Source organism: Tyto alba, unplaced genomic scaffold (genome assembly GCF_018691265.1).
Source record: "Tyto alba isolate M040663 unplaced genomic scaffold, T.alba_DEE_v4.0 Super-Scaffold_2, whole genome shotgun sequence".
Classification (NCBI taxonomy): domain Eukaryota; kingdom Metazoa; phylum Chordata; class Aves; order Strigiformes; family Tytonidae; genus Tyto; species Tyto alba.
Window position 1 is genome coordinate 53,921,030 of NW_024881282.1, and position 17,366 is coordinate 53,938,395.

The window sequence follows — 17,366 nt, forward strand, 5'->3', positions numbered from 1 at the left end:
CAGCATGGTTTAGTCATAGGGATGGATGGATGGATGTGTTGGAGAGGGAGCTTTGGTACACCTTCCAGCCTACGGTTAGGGGATGTTTGCATTTCTTCTATCAGGCCATTCTGTCAGAGTCCTAAACAGATTTTTATTCTTTAAAGTCCAGATTTAATTTTTTCTTTCTTTAAATATCCTTTTATCTAAAGGAGTGAGTGGAAGCTGCACACAGACTTACCAAGCAGACTTTTGGTCACAGCCTCACATTCTGGCCCACCCTTGGTCTGAGTTTTGCAGCTTTTCAGGCAGGAGAGAGGCATGTTCTCAGATGGTTTAGAGGGATATTTTTTTTCCCATCTACCTTGTAAACCATTTATCCTGTGCTGCCTTTACTGCCCTCCACCCTAGCTAGCATGAACACTGGTCTCCTTTGGACATGTTGATGAATGCGGGACACCCTGTGCACCGCTTTGAAGGTGCTGGTGCCACCTCTTTGTGGCTTTTCCCAGTCTCACAGCTGTCTCTTGATGCTACTCTGGAGGGATTTTGTCCTTGGAAAATGATTTGCAAATCCTTTGCTGCTACTTGTTGATCATTTTGAATTGAGAGCAGATTAATGATTGTTTCTCTAGTGGCAGTGTTGACCTCTTAATAACGGTTATCCAGCTTTCTTGTGCCTGTCTAAATATGTGCTCAGACGACTCCAAAGGAACATATATGTGTAGTGTGCAAATGTCTAAATATAGCAATAATAATCTCTAGATTTCAGCAGAAGAAATTACTGGATACACTTCCGTTTGTGCAGAGTACACACTGAGATAAGTCTATGTTGACATCTGTTTCAGTACTAATTTCTGATGTCTCCCTGGTACTTTTAGAAGAGGAAAAATTCTTTTTCTGTAAAAATATCTGAACATGTCTTTGGTCTCTGGTTGTGGGCTGGGTTTTTTCCCTGTTATGCTAGAGAATTATACAGTTTTCAGCCCCTTTCCAAACTGCCAACTTTCTGCTCCACTGAAGTTACTTCTGGCTCCAATCCCAGTATTTTGGGGGAACAATAGATTCTATTTTAGCCTATACAGATTTAATTGCTCTGAATAAGGTTGACAATTATCTCTTTTTGTGTCTGAGAATCCCACCAGCTGTTTTAGATGCATTTAAATTGCTGCACCATGCTAAACTCACTTGTCACATCAGGAGCTATAATGCCAAATTTCAGACACCTGGTAATCCGTCCTTGCCATTTATTTTTTAAATAATTTTTGCTGCATTTAATTCTGTTTCTTCTACTTCCCGTTCAACATTGGTTCTCTCTACTGGGTGGCATTATTAGTCAAACCAAGGGACTGCTATATCAGAGATGCATTTTGAGGAAAATCGTTTTCAAATAGCAAGAATACATATTGAAAGAGAAGCTGGTGGGCTTTTTTGTCGGGTGGGTTTTTGTTTGTTTGTTTATTTTTTCTCTCCACCCCCATAACTCATGCACCTAGGGTGGGAATCATCTGACCATATGCTGACAACCTGCTGTGTAAGTGTCTAGGCTCAGCTTTATAGTCCATGAAGAGGAACAGACGCTTCATGCTAATGTAAACAACTAAAATAGGTCAGATGAATCATGCCCCCAAATGCCCTCTTTCTCTTTGCTTATAAAGTCTGGGTGATTTACTCAGACTTAGCTGTCTGCACTGTAGATGTCTGACTAGATCTCACTTCTAGGGACGATACTTGTAGCAGCAGGCACATGTAGGTGACTGAAGACACATGTGGAGACCAAAGAAAATTAAAAGTGTTTGGCTTCTTGATGCAGAACCGCTGCAAGTGCCAAGGTGAAGGTGCTCTGGGCTTGACTTCTTGAGCCAAAGGCAAATCTGTGTGGATTTTCCTAAGAGACAGATCAGTATTTGATGTTTGCAGTTACATAGCACTAAACTGTTGTGCACCATCTCTTTTTCATTGAAAGCTTCTTAGACTCATAAGATATCACTGCATAACTTTTGGGGTTTTTTCCAAAATGTTAGTTTAAGCAGGACCTCTCTTCCCTGTCATCTGCTATTTTGGCCTACATATTCTCTTCAATCTGGTTGTGGCAATATGATGATTTTGGTTTTTAAAAAAATATTAATTTCACTGCACAGGTGTTCCTGTGGGGTAGCACACTGGCATGTGAAGGTCGAGGTTGCCTACCCTGGGCAAACCAAGAGAGGGGATACTTGTGAAAATTCACCTTTCATTCTTTGCCTGAGAAGTTGGTTCTCCTGCTAATTTTCTTAATTGTTCAGCTGTTGAATTCAGCAGGGTTTTCTTTTCAGTCCAGATATAGCTTTGTTTAATGTTTATTTACGGTCTCGTCAAGGGGGTAATAAATTCAGGCCTTCAGTTTCAGTCACTGCCTTAGTGCATATTTCAGGTTTGTGCAACTGTAATTACAATTTCTGAAAACAAGTTGTTCCTTGGTGTAGCAGGATGCAGGGACACACTAATACTTTATTATTTCCTGATGTATATTATTACAGATCTTGACATGATTTTAATATCCCAGTGGTCTGAGAGGAGTGGGGAGGGTTGCGTACAAATTACAGCAGTCAGTTGGTTCTGGTGTTGACTTTGTTCTTGTTGAGACCTCTCTGGGACTGAGTGCCTTCGATCATGCTAAGCAGGATCTGTCCCATCAGTGATGTTTAAGTCTGTCTGTGCTGGGCCACTCCATCTCCTGTTGGTCTCTTCAGACACAGTTGACTCTCCTTAGTTATAGCTCTTAAAACATTTGATGTTGGCCCTGCTCACTATGTTTGTGTTTAGTACTTGCCAGTCTGCAGGTTTTCTGGTGTGCCTGGATGTGTTTGCAAGTGAAGACCTTGGATTGAGGTTTCACAGGAGCCAGTGGCGCTTTTGCTATTAACTTTGTAAGGGGTAGGATTGATAATGGAGACAGATTTGCAGTACAACTGGAAAAAAAACAGTAGTGCTGGAGGCCTGGTAGTAGCTGTGCAGCTGCTCCTGCTTCCATTCAGACCAGAGCTGGGTCCCAGTGTGGAACCATTCTGTGTTTCAGGCTTTACAAGGTGGCAGTAAACAACTTCTGCTCAGTGCCAAATCCTGTGTACACACTGGGTCTCTTGCTTTGTGCTTTGCTCCCTCTGTGTTCCCATCTGGACATGGCCCTGGACAAACCTGCTCTAGGTGACCCTGCTTGAGCAGGGGGGTTGGACCGAATGACCTCCAGAGCTGCCTTCCAAGCACAACTGTTCTGTGTTTCTCTGGTATTGCACCTTCCAAAACTGCTCCTTAACCTTGCTGTGCCTCCTCTGCTCTTGGGTGGGGGCACACCTCTTCATCCCACCCTACCCCCTGTAAGGGCAGCAGGAGCCTGTGGGGACAATTTGCTCAGAGGTCCAGGCCCAGTGCCTGCCCGGTACGGATGTCCGTGCCATCTGAGGTGCGGCGGGACTGATTGCAGCACACCCTGAGGACAAGTTCTGGCATACCATGGGAATAGGTGGTGTGCAGACTCCAGAGCTCCAGTACCTTCCCTCTGGGTGCAGGTAGCAGATGGGGCTGGAAAAGACACCCTTGTCTCTAAATCCTGTATGCTCACATGCAGACAGGCACTCCTTTGCTCGCTGCTGTATTCCTGCTCTCAGGTAGAAAGTCTGCATTTGGCTGTGATTCTTTTTACTGGTACTGATTTTACCAGGGTCCCTATGTTGACTTTGTCTCCAAATTATCGCTGCACTTGACACTTTGCATCTGTGATGCCTGAATAACTCAGCAAAGATATTAAGCACTTTGGCCTATATTGCATGTAAAATAGATGTTTTCAATGACATAACATTTAACTGAACTTTGAATATCTTGCCTGAGAAATACCATAGGTGTTTGTACAGGGATGTGTGTGTATGTATATATAAAATACATGTAAAGGTACTGCAATATTTTCTTAATCCTGCTTTACATTAAATACCGTGAGGTTTTTTATACCTTAAATTTGGGAAAGCTAATTTTAGAGTTGGTTGTTACTCCCAAGCAGAATGAATGAAAAATATACAAACGTTTTGATGAATCCAGATCTATGAAGATTAAGGTAGCTGCCTTTAACTTTTTTTTTTTTTTTTCCCCCCAGGCTCAGGGCTGTTGATATTTCATTGGCTTGCATTTAGCTTATATTTTAACAGCTTCAAAGATGAGGTCTAGGAAAGTAATGTTAATAATAGAAGTAAGAGATTGGGTTTGAGGCACATTTCTATGGCAGAGTCACTGTAGTGTTTTTTGCATGTGGCCCCTTCCTGCAGATCTGTCATTTAATGTTCTCCCAGAAGAAGAGTGATGGATATAAAACTCCAGCAGCAGGGTGTAGTTTTCCTTTAAGCTATTCTTAAAAATTACCAACATATGAGTGGCTTTGAATTATTTTTCTACTATGGATTCTTGGTAGTAAAGCTGTATGTAATGTTTTCTTTTCTCTTTTTTTTCCTCCTCCTTGCCTTGCATATGTGTGCTTTCATACATATACAGTTAGCTATAATGACTTTTTAAGAGTAAATTAGCAGATTGACTTCTTTCAGGTTGTAGGGATTTCACAATACCTGCAGCAGTAGAGGGATATCGTGAATAAGGCATTAGTGCTTATCTTTGGAAATGTGTACACGCTCTGTCACACTTGCAGAGATTAGCCTGGGGCTAATTTAAATTGACAGCTGTATAAAAGGGATTAGTACCATCACCGCAACTCTTGCGGTTAACTTTCACACATGCTAAATGAGAGATCATTTTTTTAAAGCTTGGACCAGTTTTACATAAGCCATTTATCTTGATTTCTCTTGACTCAGAGAGCTGAGACTGTGGTCTATAGCAACATAGCCTAATGGTGTGGGATTTACTGAAGTACTTTAAACTCATAACTTTCTTCATTGTAAGCATAAGGAGAGCTTTTATTTTCATATAATTGGCATTGTTCTAGGGAAGAAAGGGTTTATTTTGGATGTGCTTTCAAAAGTAGAACTTTAGCAAGGGCATCAGGAAGGAAAAGAAGTGGCATTTTGTTTTCTTCATACATCCTTGCCATATGCAAACACTCATAAATGACTCTACAATAAAACTGAAATATTTTTAATTCAAATTGAGCATTTGGATGTTTTTTTTGGTTTTGGTTGGGTTTTTTTTTTGTGTAGTAGTAGTATTTGGTGTAGTAGTAATAATAGTATTGAGGTTGTAGGCAAAGTGAGTATTTCTGAGGCCCGGGTGCCCCTTGCTGTAGAGGTTAGGGGCAGGCTGCTGTCCCTGCCCTTTGATCATTTTAACTAGCATGATTTGTGCATTTCTGTCATATAACTGTGTGGGGACAACTGGACTGCATATGCAAGCATTCTTTCTTCTATCAGACTTGAATGTCAATTGTGTGCTCTTTATGAGGGATGCTTGTGTTCAAGACTCCCCTCAGCCTCATGTGAACAAGGAGTTGTACAGCTCATGGGAAGAGGCATGGAATTGGCTGCTTTTCCCTTGCATTAGAGGGAAAGGAATGGTGAAACTTGGGTTCTTGTTTTGAGTGTGAGCTCAAGGATAGATCCAAAGATGTTTCTCATCTAAAAACAGCTCAGCAACACTATCTGTAGATGTGTTTCTCAGTATACAGTCAAAAGTCAAGTATTGCTCATCAATGAACTTTCAGGATCATCCTTCAAGGCTAAGGCAGCAAAGTCACACATGTGACAAAATGGCTGGGAACAAAATAAACAAGTCATTATCATGATGTGCACAGTATGTTTTCTTAAGATTGAATTGGGTAGCTTGGTTTCAAGAGTTGTCGGTCCTAATGTGTAAAGTGAACTCAAAGGACTATTCACAGGCTGATAAACCATGATGAAGTATATTCCTGTAGAAAGGTTCTTTTTCTTTTCACACCTGTTTTGTTTTTTAATGCTTTCTGCTTCAATTTGAACTCTAAGCTTGTCATAAAATACAATATTGGCTTACCAGCCAAAACTGGTAAGCATTCTTTGCCTAATCAACAATAAAAATCTAGAAAAATCTAGTGATGCATAAAAATCTTAATGCTTTTGTGCAAATATACTCATCTGAGGGCTGACTTCACCACACTGAATATGCCTTATTCATATGAGAAGCATCATTTGAAGAACTTTCAAGGCAACTTCTTCCTGTATACCATGGAAATAAGTTCAGACCCGTTTTTCCCAGATCAGCAGGATTTTGAAATTTACCTATTGAGAAGAAAAAGGTCTAAGTGTGTTAGTGGAAATTGAACTAGAAGGACACTGGTCAACATGAACTTGATTGTCCTCATTATCTTCTGGGTCTCTTGCTTCTTTTTTTCAGCAAGCTTTGAATAGATAGCCAAAGTTGCTTTAAATAGGATGATAAGCAGTCTAACCTGGCTCCTTCTGCAATTTCGCTATGCTTTGTGGGTAAGAAATGGTGGTTCTCTTACAGCATCAAGTTCATCTTTGCTTTTTCAACCTCTTCTCACCCCATGCTGATAGCCAGTCCAGGAGTAGTGAGAAAGGAGAATTTGACAATTTTGCCAGCTGTGGCTGAGATTGCTCAGCCCTAAAGTGAGATCATGCTTAACCACATTTGTGTCCCACCGGTTTGGCTCACAGCATCTGCTCTGGGCTCAATGTCCGTTGCTTTTCTTGTGTAATACCTTCATGCTAATTATCAAAAAGAGCTGCTCATCTACATGTAGTGATTACAGAGCTTGCTGGGTTACTGTGACCTACAGCTGTCTTGTTCCTTTTGTAGCTACTTAGTATTTCATCTTTTTTTGTAAAATGTAGCTGGGTGATATGACACACAATAGCACTTTGGGAAGTGCATACAAATAACATCGGAGTGGACTTCCCTTCCAAGATGTCATTGGCTTCAGTCCAAAGACAAGCTGTGTTACCAGTTTATGTTCATTTACACTGAACTTGTGGCAGAAATTTTTGGGACTTTTTTCTTGCATTTTTTTGACTTCTTTAATGTATTTTAAATTTCCAGCATAATTGGTTTTCTACTTTCGGGCTTTGCCTATTTTAATCCCGTATTTAGGTCCTTATCAGCTTGGCGGGTATAGTAGCTTCTAACCGGGTCCTAAAGTGAACTTGACTTGGTATACCAGTGTGATTGCTGGATTGGGGGTGGTGGTGGAAATGGGAGGGTGAAGAAAAGCCAGCAATACTTGTCTGAAAGTGTTGTTAATTGTCATTCTGAGATTGTTGAAATTATAATGCAAAACTGTAGCGTTGTCTATAGGTATGGTATTCGTTAATCTGGGTTACCTCTGTGTTGTTAGTCGGGTTGAATGCAGGTTGGCGTCATACTGAGGGTTGTGGGGTAGCACATGTGTACCCCCACGGGTGGAACAGGGAAAGAGCTGGGCTGCGGCTCTGGTGAGTGGATGGAGCCTGCCAGGCTGAGGTGGGGAGAGAAGGGCTCTGTGCTGCCTCATTAACTGGTTTATTCACTGTTAAAACAGCTGCAGGTGCCCACTGCTACTCTGAACCCCCAGCCTTAAATCGAAAGTCACAATAAACAACAAACTGCTTTTTCCTACCTCCTTTTTCCTAACCCTTAAGGAGAGGAAGAGCTTTTGTGTTTGCCCAGGGCTAACAAACTGAAATTTTTGTGGATCAAATGGGAGCAGGTTTCCCAAGTAAAGACATCTTGCAAGCAATGCTTTCACCTTAGTTCATAGACTGCTTTAGCCTTCTGTTGTGGGCTATATTTTCCTCCAAATATGTAAGGCATTGTGTTAGTTTATTTTTTTGGTGGTGGTGGTTGTTGTTTTTTGGGGGGGTGGGAGGTGACATTTTGCCATTATTCTCTTCTCACCTTGTGAACAGCAGGAAGGTCCTTAATGTATATATTTCAGAAACTTGTATATGCCAGAGTTGCAGAAAGTAACTTTTATCCACAGTAAATAAATAAAGCACCTCAACAACAGCCCTTGGTTATCATTACTTAATTCTTGTGATTATTGAATACAGTCAGTATTTCTTAGAAAAAATATTATTTCCCCAGTGAGCAGCATTACTCTTTGATATTGTTAGTAACCTGAAAACTGATAATAGAAGAAACAAGAAATGTGTTTAAAGTTGTATAGTTCAATAAATATTTAAGATTATATGTCTGCTAATTAGATAAATGGAGTTTGAAAATTTCCTTGGGGAAGGAAGATAAAGATATGGTTAGGAGAAAAATTCCGTTTTGGTGATTGAAACTTTTCTTTTAATTTTATTTTTCAAAAGGCATGGATTATTTTGAAGCAGATAACTTGTTTGCAGCACTTTTCTTAGTATATTTTTAATATCTTATGGGACTTTCAGCTTTTGAGCAGAATTGGAGTCTTCTCTTAACTTTGCCTTCACAGAGAAAAGCATTTGACAGCTATCTTTTTATGAGAGATCAAAGGAAGCAGCAATTTGAGACCATCAACCGGTCTTCTGGTTGTGGCTTTGCTTTCTGTCACTTTATGAGAAGCATTGGGTCCTTGCAAGCTGGTTTTGTGTTCCATCACTCAGCCTCTTCCACTTTCAGTTGACTCTCCCTGCCGCAATGGCTTCCTGCCTGGCACGGCTGCTTCCTCACTGACAAATCCAAGTTGATGCATCTCCCCCTTTCCCTACAACACTTTAATTTTAGAAACCTTTGTAGGTATTTTGATGTTCCAGTGTTAGACCCTGTGGGGTTGGAAAATACGCACAGCCTCAGCCTTAAGCTACTTGGCTTAAGCAGCACGGGCTGCTCAGACCTTTGCTCTGGAGGTGCTTGTGTAGGATGTCTTGACCCTTGCAACAGATCTTAACAGAGGAGGTGGAACTGGGAGTGCTCTCTGCTACTGCAGAGAGGAACTTTGCCTTGCTGGGGGAGAAGCAGAGAGGATTTGGGGTGTCAGTTACCGCACAGCTTAACTAAACTGAGGGGGTGGGTCAGGCTCCCTGCTTACAGGTTTTATTTCTTAGGTTGGGCAGATCTAGAGTGTATGTGCAGCCAGTTCCCACGCTTCTGCTGCAATGTCCTCAAGCTGTGGTAGCTTTCCTAGCCCTTATATTTCAAAAAGGATTTTTTGTGCACACTGCTGTTGTCATGCATTGTTCAGAATTTCTGCTGAGCTCTTTGCCTTTACCCATTATTTTTATATTGGTATGTTACATACAGAATTTTGCTAGACTTGTGAGTTAAAAAATACAAATACTTGGACAACTACTTTGATTTCCCCTTCTCCCTCTGAATTGGTGATCTAGACCTGGTTAAAATTTTCCTCCTACAGCACAGCTTAGAATGGTTGCTGAAGCAAACACAATTTAATGTAATGTCAAAAAGAGTGGTATAGGGAGGAGTAAAACAACCAAAGAGTGTATGTACTGATATTGATGTGAAAAATAGAGGGCTGAATAAATATGCTTCGAAAGAGCTGTTTTTTGGCTTTTTTTTTTTCTTTCTTTCTTTTGCTCCGGAAACTATTATCAAAACCTGTTTTGGATTTGTTCAACTGGCCTGTTTCGATTATTTTAAGATAAACTCAAGATTTTGTAATCAGTGACCTTGGCACAGGAATTTGAGTTCTGCTTGTTGAATGAAGAATAGAAGCACAGCATGACCTACATTTCCATTCAGTCGGATGGGGTTTAGGGTCTCATGAGATACCAGCAGAATGCTAATTATGAGCCAAACAAACTAGCTGGCTCCTATCTGAAGGTTTTACTTCTAGCTGAGACAGGCTTGAGATGAGTCTCGCAAAGTACTGAAGCGTCCATCAAGGTTGATGCAAGTACTTCTTCGAGTGGGACCAAATTCCACCACCTCACTGTGCAGGCTTCAGGAAGCTCCTGTTTGCAAAGTAGGATGTATTTTTACTAGCACTACTCTACTGTGAGCTAAACCTTAGGATTATTTATTCATTGCTGAGCAATGTGTTTGACATGGTAGAGGCAGCTAATTATGTAAAAAGAGGAGCTTCTGGTCAAATTAGATATGTTATTTGGCTTGAACTTTGTAAAAGTTTGAATAGGAGGTAAATGAGTAATAGGGGAGAGGAAAGAAGTGATGGAAAGGAGCTGATCATGAATAGGTCTAATCAAACAGTTCCTTGGGGAATCATGAGGAGAGAAGACAAAAGCAAGAATTCCCTTGAAATCCCTATGTCTGAGTAAAAGCTAGAGAATTATGTAGGCCTCAATCTTTTTTTTAAATTCCTTTTTCTCTGCATTTTATTACTATTGTTTGCATCCATGATAAAATGGAAGTGGGGATTGGAGGAAGTGGGGCAGGGTTTTTTTAATTATGTGTGAGAAGGTAGTGCTTCATCTCTGTTCGCCTTACTGGAGGATGACATATTTTTCAAGGCAGACAGAAAAAGAGATATGAAGGGGAAAAGAAAATTGTAGGAAGCTGATGCACTTCCTCAGTGGAAGGAGGGGGATGGTAGATTTTCCATAAAAATTTTCAGAGATCTAATTAAGAGTTACCTTTTGGAGATGTGAATATCTTGTTAGTTCTGCTTTGTTATTTGTATAAGCCACTTAGATGTGTTTTTTGTCCTGGTAAGTTACAGTCTGGGAGAGCAAGGAGGAAAGACAGCAGTAAAATCAGCATTGGAAAGCTGGTTGAAAGAATTGCCTCGAGGTGGGATTTAAGAAGCTGCAGAGGGAGAAGGATTTCAAAAGGCAGCAAACAGAGAGATGTTTGAAGCTGAGTAGAAGGTGTTATCAGCTTCAATGCTAGGCATCAGGCCACCAACACATAGCTCAAGCTTTGAGATTAAAAATCACAGGGCTTTACTGCAGTCCTTTTCCGAAGTTTACTTGTGGTGTGGGATGTGAGAGTAAAAGAGTGCCAATGTCAGGTGCCAGGTAGCTTTTGGCATCTAGAATCTGCATTACCTGGTAGCACCTGTAAGTACTGTCCTGACATTATGATTAGTTCAACTCTTCAGAAGGATTTCCAAAATAAACTTAATCATCTCCTGGGTAGTGAAAAAACGGATTTTTTGGGTGATAAAGTGAAATTTTGGAGGGAACGTATACTGGCATCCCAACCTTCACATCTTTTCAGTATTCGGTCTTGCCACATTCCTTTTGACCATATCCTCTTCTAGCAAGGTGTTTGGTACACAGGTTCAACTTCCAGGCATTTGATGGTAGCTGACTGCCAAGATAGTCTGTTAGGTCATTTTGTTCTTGTAGCCTTTCTAATGTATTCAGTGCCTTCACAGATTTTCTTGGCAAGAGCTTTATAAAATGATACCGTATTGTGCATAACTTAACACGCTGTTAGGCATCAGAACATCTCCTACCATTCAAGTCCTAGAGTCCGTCACTAAACTTAGAAACCAGAGCAGCTCCAATACTTGAGTGATTGTCATAAGGAATGGTAAGTGGTAAGGAAGGCAGTGATTTTTGTAAGGAGTTAGTTGCTTTTGCCTCTATTTGTCTTCTGCTTTTTTTTTTTAAGTGGGGTTGCAAACAGCTAGCAGCATCGGTGAGGAGACTGATCAGCTAAATTGAATACTGATTAGCTCTTCATATGATAAAACTACACTTCCTGTGCTGCTGCAATATTTTAATCATGCTTGTAACATAAAAACTAAAGATTTGTTGGTCAACTGATTTAAATGATTTAGTATTTGTGCTTCCCCCACCCTGTTTGTGAATACATGCTTCCATATTTCCCATCATGTCAAGAAAATATCGAATTTTCAGACTAGAAGCTTATTGTATCTCATTTTTTGATCTCCAGTTGCTCAAAGGTTAGGTACTACAGGAGGTGAGTAGTTAAACTGCTCACAGGTTCCTTGCAAATAGATGCCCCTTCATCTCTGCTCTCTCTGTGTTTCACAAAATGATTTTATCCACAGTTGGTGTTTATTTACAAGAAATACTTACAAACAACTGGTGGTATTGTGCATACAGATGTCAGACTGCATGCAGTGTGTGACATTTGTCACTGGAAGGAAACTTGTGGTTTCTGAAAGCAGTTAATTGTAGTGGATGCACATTTTCTCAGAAGACTGTTTTTCCTAATCAGTGGCAGGAATACTCATTTGTATGTCACAGTATCATGTTGCTCGTAGAAAAACAAAAGAATATATTACCTTTAAGCAAGGTTGACACAGAATTGACAGTTCAGCAAGAGCAGGCAAGCTGGGGCAGAGTCCCCTGCAAGCCTTCCTTCGGGTTTTGTTTTCTTTTCATTTCAACAACCTTTAGCAAGTGTTTTCCTGTTACATAAAATTTTACTGCAATGAAAACATTAGAGATCAAGAAGTCAGGTATGTCTTGAACTTGCCATCAGGATTATGATGTGCCTTCAAGCTGTTTTACTTTATGGGGAGGCAACAGTTGTTTTTAAAGACATTGTGTGCCTGATGTGAAACTCTGTTTGTCTAATAGTGGAAACGCTGACTCTGACTAGTGGTCAGCTTGTTAGGTGACTCAAACCTTGTAGTACAGAGGAGTGGTTAGGTAGTGTTTGTGGAAGAAGACATGCTTGCATCGAAGTGGCAATGTCTTTGCTTTGTTGGAAGAAGACACGGTCCCAGCTTGCACAGATTTTTCCCTGTGCGAGCCCAGGGCTGTCAGAGCTTGTATCTTGCTGAACACGGTGTCAACTGATGCAAAATTAGTCAGTTTGTGACGAGGTTACCATGTAGAATGTGAAAAACTTATTTGAACTTGTCTGTTCTGAGATGGATGATACCAACCACAGTATCTTGGATAATGCAAACTTCTGATTAGGGTATTTAAATACTGGTGTTGGAATAGCTGTTATTTCAGCTTCATCACTGATGGAAGGAAGATGAGCAGTTGGGGTACAAGTCTCAGGATACTCTTCACTATCAGAAGCTTGTACTGGGCTCTTAGTGCTGGTTTCTGCATGCCCGCAGCTCTTGGTATAAATTTTCTGCTGTCTATGCTGCAGGTGGGACAAAGGTGTGAGGGTTTGATTTTTTTGGGGGGTGGCAAAGGGAGTTTATGTTGCTCTGAGTGCTAGAGGGGTGTATTTAGTATGCACCTCTGTGTTGCTGTGGTACAAGCAAGCTTAACTTGCATGTTGGAGTATTAGGCAAAGTCTTTCTTTTGTATTTCTGTCACAGCATTTCTAATATATGCCCTTTAAACAGAAAAATAGCAGTTGCATATTTTTCTGTGCCTTTAGCAGTAACAGCTTTTCGGATTTATAGGAAGTATTTTGTTTGTGTAACTTGGAACTTGACAGAATGCACACCCTTAGCCAACAGATTCGTAGCAGAGAAGCTGGCAGGTAGAAAAGCAACTGGGGATCTTATGTTTCTGCTAGGAGGCATAAGTGTTATCAGCCTTGACCATCAAGTAGTTCTTTTAAAGAAAAGCCTGGTATGCCTAAGGGTAAAATATGCTCGTGATACCATTGGTTCTTATTCACATAGTTCTGTGAGAAATGCTTATTATGCCGTATGTAGATGTATGGGAACAAACAAGTGTGCATATGTGTGTGCGTATGCATATGTACATGTATAAGGAAGTCAGGTACTTTCATTCAGTTGGTATTTGCAATACTTCTGGGCTATGGTTCTGTTCATCTTGAATCACATACAAGATACAGATGGAGGCTTCTGTGCTTTACTAACTTGGACATGTCCCTTGTTTTCTTTTTTGTTTTGTTTTTTCTTAGGGTAATAAATGCAGGGAAGAGCACACACAATGAAGATCAAGCTAGCTGTGAAGTTCTTTTTGTCAGGAAGAAAGCTGGGGGCTCTAATTCTACACCCAACAAGAACTCTTCAACAAAACGGAGGTCGTCGCTACCCAATGGAGAAGGTCTCCAGCTGAAAGACAATTCGGTAAGCAGACTTCTGTATCTTGTCAGTGGAGAAGTACAAAATAAATTAAAAGGATGTGGCAATATGACACTGAAAGATGTTTACTGAATGTTTCATATATTTTCAGCTACCTCTTATTATCTCTGCCTAAATACAGAACACTTAACTATATTTTTCTTTGATCTACTACTTGATTTTTTTTATTTCCTGCATTGAAAAATGCTCCTTGTATCTAAGACATTTTAAAGATGGGGATGGGAATACTCCTTGGATTTTTCCATTTTGTTTCATTTCTGAAAAGATAATCCTGATAAATTTACTATTGCAGAATACTGTGAATTTAATGGCTGTGGTTGACTTGTCCAGTGACGGTCACTGCAAGCATAGTAGTATCACCTTTTATACAGTCATACAATTTAATTAAGGGTCAGATAGTCATTTGGGTTCTTTTCACTGAAGCAGTATTGCACGTAGCAAGGTTGGTTTATGCAGGTAGGGTAAGGTCACCCTGCACACTGAATTAATTGATTTTTTGCAGACTATGGCTCTTCTCTTTGTGTAGAGTGAGGTACATCATGAACTTGTCTATTGGCAAACATCTGCTATTCTTCATCTGTCCTGTCTCCTGACTGGCTAATTACTTCATCTGCTCTTTAAGCCTGAGCTCTGGCTCCAGCAATGATTGATAGTGTGTGTTCAGTTCAGACATTTAGACATGTAACACTAAATTCCCTATCTGAATGTTGGAGTTAGACAATGTGGATGTGCAATACTTCTGCTGCTGGGAGAACAGAAGTTCTCCCTAAATGGTAATTAGTCTTTCAGTGGACTATTCGTATCCTTTTCTGTTTGTTTGGGGTTTTTTTGTTTTTTATTTGTTTGTTTGGTTGTTTTTGTTTGTTTGTTTTGGGTTTTGTTTGTTTTGGTTTTTTTTGTTGTTTTTTGTTTTGTTTTGTTTTAAACTAGGTTGTGATTAGTAGTTTGCTTCTGCCTCTCTCCTCAAACCCCATAGCTTGGTACACCTGATGGCTTCAGGGGTCATCAGGGACCTGAGCAACAAGCATTCCTCTTGCATTGTGTGCTTGCCCACTTATTGCTTCTCCTGTTATGTTTCATACTTCATTATTGCTGCAGTGTTTTCAAACTGACAGATTTTCCAGGTTTGCAAATATCCCTGTTCTTTCTTCTTTAGAATCTTTCTTTGAGTCACCTCACTCAGTTCCTGTATGCTGATATTCTGCATTGTATTCTGACAGTCATCATTTTTTTTTTTTTCAAATACCTATTTGGACACTCCTGGGTAAAGAATTGTCCCCTGTACTTGCTGGTACTATGAGTTCTTTGTACAGGCATGCAAGGCAAAACATAATTTCTTTTAATAGTCTGTGTTTTAAAAAGTCTTTCCTAGAAAGTTCATGCAACTGTCTGCTGTTGGCTCATGCAGATGTTTGGTCTGTGAGTATAGTTAATTCTTGTATGCATTAATTATGATTAGTGAAGCAAACATCTGGCCACAGTACTTGTCATATGTATAAAACACATCAAGATAAGCCGCTGTGTGCCTGGTTCTAGTGATGGGTTTGCTTGATGCAAAGGGCATTGCTGTATCGTGCACACAGCGTGCAGCAAAGACCCCTGTGCAGGCACCAGCCTGGGTTGACACATCTTGGTGCTGTGCAGAGGTACTAGCTTTGGTTTATTTATTTTAATTTCCAGGCCTACCATGTGAGATACCTGGTCAGGGGCCTCTGCATCTAAGATGTGGGTGAATGTAGCTATACAGAGTTTGCCTGTATTGTCATATTTTAGAGGCATGCATGGGACGTAAAAGCTTTGTTGCATTGTTTCACAAAGTCCAGTTAACTTCCAGCTTTTGTGTAGTATCAAATCATTCTCAAGAGCAAAAGGCAGGCTATGTTGTAATATTATATTGCATGATTAATCATCTTCCTCAGAAGGACCTTTTTTCCCAAACATTACATAGTTAATATGTTTAGATTGCATTAAAAATACAGGGATATAAAACTGTTTCCTTATTGGACAAGTGTCTTCACTGTCCTTGATGTTATCTGTCATTGTGGTCATCATACTGTTATGGTATTGTAATGGTAGGGTCTATAAACTGCAGAATTTTGAAAGCTGTTCTTTTTATCCACTTTAATGATTGTCACCCTCACTAAACATCCAGCTACCCTGTGTTATGTGAAGTATGTCATGGACTTCTCTGACTTCTCTTCCTCTCTTCACTAGTGTATTTCCTTCTTTGATTATGTAGTTTTCATCTCAATTTTGGAAGAAACAGCCACTCCCTTTCAAGCTTCTTGAGAGAAACATTTTTATTACAAATCTTCTGTTCTTTCTTCTGTTTCTGACATATTTTGACCAGAAATGAGCATAATGTCTGAAGTGAAGAGCCAGCTGATCCATATAATATAGTATACTGTTTTCATGCTACTTGTTATTGTGTTCTTTATATGTTCTCTTTTTAAGTACAGATTTACTTTTGTTTTCTACATAACATTTGAATGCATGCTATAGCACTCGTTATTTATCTGTGTAAAACCTATTCTACCATGTTATGAGACCACAGCTTGTGAATTTAAATTTGTAATATATTTTCCCAAAACATGCAGCCTATTTCTGGAGAAAGTTTTCTACTAGAGGGCAGTCTTACACTAGCAATTAGTAGGATATTTTCCTTGATACATTTTTTGCTGGTTGAATATATCTGAAAAGAAAAAAAAAAAAAAGTACATATTTCTATCATGTGTCATAATTTTATGTTTTCATATTTTTATACTGTGAAGTATAATATTGTGTTTTGCCCTCACATAGCATTGTTAGCAAGTATTTTTTTTAAGGAGTGTATGAGTTTGGTGTTAAATGTGATGACGGTTCAACTTACTCTGTATCAATAGGATGTATATATACAGGTTTGAGACACTCCAGTGAATGGTATATCATTCTGGCAAGTATTTAGTAAGAAAGCCAGAGGCTGAATATTGTAAATGCCTCATAGGGAAATGCCACTCTAACACACAATCTGAAATTGTCTCCGAGTGGTGAAGCAACTTGTAAAAATATTGAAGGAAGGATGAGAGAAGCTGTCTATTGAGTATTTGTCCAATTAAAAGAAAGATTTCTTCTGTTCTTGTTTAGTTTTTTAAGTGTGGAGCACAAGGGAAATAGGAACTGGAACTTAAACTGTCTCTTGTCTATTTCATCATCCTCAGATTTTTCTTTTTTCCCACAGAATCTTTGAGAAGGCCACATGCCATCTTTGTTTTACCCTGCTTTCTGAGAGGTTTGTGAAACTTAAATATCAGCTGCATCTGAAGTTGTGTGATTATTGTTGTTTAACACTAACTCTATCACTGCAGCCCTGCACTTTGGCGTAGGGAAGTCGGAGATCCATGGGTCATCTGCATGGGTTGGGTGCCGCTGCCATGGCCTTGACTTGGCAGGTGGACTCTACAGAGCTTCTAGGAGTGGGAAGAAGGAGGTGGTGGGCCAGAAATGAGGAGATGGAGAAGTGAACATTTGTTTATCCCCAACGCACAAAAAAAATCAAAGAAACATG

At 39.9% G+C, this 17,366-nt stretch overlaps 1 protein-coding gene across 1 annotated transcript in view; it reads left to right on the forward strand.

Moving 5' to 3' along the window:
* Positions 1-17,366, forward strand: part of PPM1H (protein phosphatase, Mg2+/Mn2+ dependent 1H) — a 143,452-nt gene that overhangs the window by 53,461 nt on the left and 72,625 nt on the right. Inside the window, exon 2 of the mRNA XM_032999808.2 lies at positions 13,639-13,807. Within this exon, the coding sequence (XP_032855699.2) occupies positions 13,639-13,807 (169 nt within the window). The remainder of the gene's footprint in view (positions 1-13,638; positions 13,808-17,366) is intronic.